Source organism: Corapipo altera, unplaced genomic scaffold (assembly GCF_003945725.1).
Source record: "Corapipo altera isolate COAL_440 unplaced genomic scaffold, ASM394572v1 130092, whole genome shotgun sequence".
Taxonomy (NCBI): domain Eukaryota; kingdom Metazoa; phylum Chordata; class Aves; order Passeriformes; family Pipridae; genus Corapipo; species Corapipo altera.
The window spans coordinates 1-3,351 of NW_020885593.1; the positions used below are offsets into that span (position 1 = coordinate 1).

Consider the following 3,351-nt stretch of genomic DNA (forward strand, 5'->3'; position numbering starts at 1 on the left):
ATGAGGAGGACAGAGGGATGTGGGGATGGAAACGGTGCCACTGGACAGAGAACTGGGGGAGCAGGACCCTCCCTCACCTTCTCCTTCTCGATGAGGGAGGGGATGAAGCTCCTTTTGTCCGCGGGGCGGTTGGTCACCGGGTGGATCATGACCTCGTGGGTGAAGAAGTCCACGGCCGGCTGGGGGGACACACGGAGCGGTGAGGGAGGGAGCGAGGGAAGGAGGGAGGGAAGGAGGGAGGGAGGGGGCAACCAGGACGACCCCCTGTCCCACCCCCGGGGGCAGGGGGAGCAGCCACGGCCTCACCTCGTAGGGGTCGAAGTTGACGTCCCCAAACTGCCCCTTCTGCAGGCGCTGCACCAGCTCCACCTGCTCGTCCGTCAGCTTCACGTCCGCCCCCGTCATCCTGTCCTGCACCGTCCTCCTGCGGGAACGGGAACGGGAATGGGAATGGGAATGGGAACGGGAATGGGAACGGGAACGGGAATGGGAATGGGAACGGGAATGGGAACGGGGAGGGTCAGGAGGGTGAGGCAGGAACTGTCCTGCACCAGGGACTGTCTGTCCTGCACCAGGGACTGTCCTGCACCATCCTCCTTCGGGAATGGGAATGGGAATGGCACGGCAAGGGTGAGGGGGGTGAGGCAAGGGCTGTCCTGCACCAGGGACTGTCCTGCACTGTCCTCCTGCGGGAATGGGAATGGGAATGGGAACGGGAATGGGAATGGGAATGGCACGGGGAGGGTCAGGAGGGTGAGGCAGGAACTGTCCTGCACCAGGGACTGTCCTGCACCATCCTCCTGCGGGAATGGGAACGGGAATGGGAACAGGGAGGGTCAGGAGGGTGAGGCAGGGACTGTCCTGCACCAGGGACTGTCCTGCACCATCCTCCTGTGGGAATGGGAATGGGAATGGGAACGGGAATGGGAACGGGAATGGGAATGGGAACGAGAACAGGAACGAGAACAGGAATGGGAATGGCACATAGAGGTTGACGAGGGTGAGGCAGGGACTGTCCTGCACCAGGGACTGTCCTGCACCAGGGACTGTCCTGCACCGTCCTCCTGGTGGGAATGGGAACGGGAACCGGAATGGGAATGGGAATGGGGAGGGTCAGGAGGGTGAGGCAGGGACAGTCCAGCACCACGGGAACAGCACGGGGAGGATGAGGCAGGGACTGTCCTGTACCAAGGACTATTCCCATGGGAATGGGAACAGGAACGAGAACGGGAACGGGAATGGCATGGGGAGGGTCAGGAGGGTGAGGCAGGGACTGTCCTGCACCAGGGACTGTCCTGCACCGTCCTCCTGCGAGAACAGGAATGGGAATGGGAATGGGAACGGGAACGGGAATGGCACGGGGAGGGTCAGGAGAGTGAGGCAGGGACTGTCCTGCACCAGGGACTGTCCTGCACCAGGGACTGTCCTGCTCCATCCTCCTGGTGGGAACAGCACAGGGAAGGTGAGGCAGGGATGAGACAGAAGGTCCGTGCTGGGTGGGACCCCCCTCGCTCTCCCAAAGTCCATGGAGTCACACCAGGAGAACCTCAGGGGTCTCCGTGGAATCACACCAGGAGAACCTGGGGGTCTCCGTGGAGTCACACCAGGAGAACCTGGGGGTCTCCATGGAATCACACCAGGAGAACCTCAGGGGTCTCCATGGAATCACACCAGGAGAACCTGGGGGTCTCCATGGAATCACACCAGGAGAACCTGGGGGTCTCCAGAAAATGCTCCAGGAAACCAGGGGAAGGTTTCCAGCCCTGGTGTGGACGCACATCCCACCTGGGAGAGGGTGTCCCACCGGCCTTCATGGAACAGTTTGGGGTGGGAGGGACTTGGGGATCATCCAGTGCCAACCCCCTGCCGTGGGCAGGGACACCTCCCGCTGTCCCAGGCTGCTCCAAGCCCCATCCAGCCTGGCCTTGGACACCTCCCCGAGGTTCTCACCAGTAGTCAGGGTTCTCCATCTTCTCCAGGAACATGTCCAGCTCGTCCTTGTTCCGGATGGGTTTGTAGATCTTCTTGCCATCCAGGTTGTAGCCGATGTGTGGGAAGTCCTGGTACCACTCCATGGGGATGTTTCCCACCGTGTTACGGATGTCCTGGAGGGGAGCAGAGGGGAGAGGTGTCAGGGAGACCTTGGAGCCCCTTTCCAGGGCCTGAAGGGGCTCCAGGAGAGCTGGAGAGGGACTGGGGACAAGGGATGGAAGGACAGGACACAGGGAATGGCTTCCCAGGGTTAGATGGGATATTGGGAAGGGATTTTTTCCCTGGGAGGGTGGTGACACCCTGGCATGGGTTGCCCAGAGCAGCTGTGGCTGCCCCATCCCTGGAATTGCTCTGCCTGTGCCCTGTAGCTCCAAACCCTCCTGGTGAGAGCAGAGCAAACAGCTGGATGAACAGGAATGGTTCAGGAGCAGGGGGACAGGGGCTGGTGGCAGGGGCTGCCCCTCAGGATGAGGAGAAAGGGACCTCTCTCCCCAGTAATGGGATCCATGTCCCACCTCAGCAGTTGGATCCATCTCCCCACAGCAGTGGGATCCACATGATCATATCAGTGGGACCCATATCCCCTCATCAGTGGGATCCACATCCCCTTAGCGGGATACACATCCTCACAACAGTGGGATCCACATCCCCACATCAGTGGGATCCACATCCCCTCAGCAGGATACACATCCCCTCAGCAGGATCCACATCCAATCATCGTGGGATCCACATCCCCTCAACAGCAGGACCCACATCCCCACATCAGTGGGATCCACATCCCCACATCAGTGGGATCCACATCCTCACATCAGTGGGATACACATCCCCACAGCAGCAGACATCAGCAGGATCCACATCCCCTTATCAGTGGGATCCACATCCCCTCAGCAGGATCCACATCCCCTCAGCAGGATCCACATCCCCACATCAGTGGGATCCACATCCCCTCATCAGTGGGATCCACATCCCCCCATCAGTGGGATCCACATCCCCACATCAGGGGGATCCACATCCCCTCATCAGTGGGATCCACATCCCCCCATCAGGGGGATCCACATCCTCACATCAGTGGGATCCACATCCCCACATCAGTGGGATCCACATCCTCACATCAGTGGGATACACATCCCCACATCAGTGGGATACACATCCCCTCAGCAGGATCCACATCCCCACATCAGTGGGATCCACATCCTCTCAGCAGAATCCACATCCCTTTAGCAGGATCCACATCCTCACATCAGTGGGATCCACATCCCCTCAGCAGGATCCACATCCCCTCATCAGTGGGATCCACATCCCCTCATCAGTGGGATCCACATCCCCACATCAGTGGGATCCACATCCTCTCAGCAGAAT

At 60.1% G+C, this 3,351-nt stretch overlaps 1 protein-coding gene across 1 annotated transcript; it reads right to left on the reverse strand.

Moving 5' to 3' along the window:
- Positions 1-77: 77 nt before the first annotated feature.
- On the reverse strand, positions 78-2,124 carry LOC113940658 (ribosome biogenesis protein bop1-like; the record flags this gene model as incomplete). The annotated part of the gene is made up of 3 exons (XM_027631798.1): positions 1,951-2,124; positions 307-424; positions 78-179 (listed from the first exon to the last, which is right to left on the reverse strand). Coding segments are annotated over exons 1-3 (345 nt in total), but the record flags the coding sequence as incomplete, so codon positions are not given.
- Positions 2,125-3,351: the final 1,227 nt, after the last annotated feature.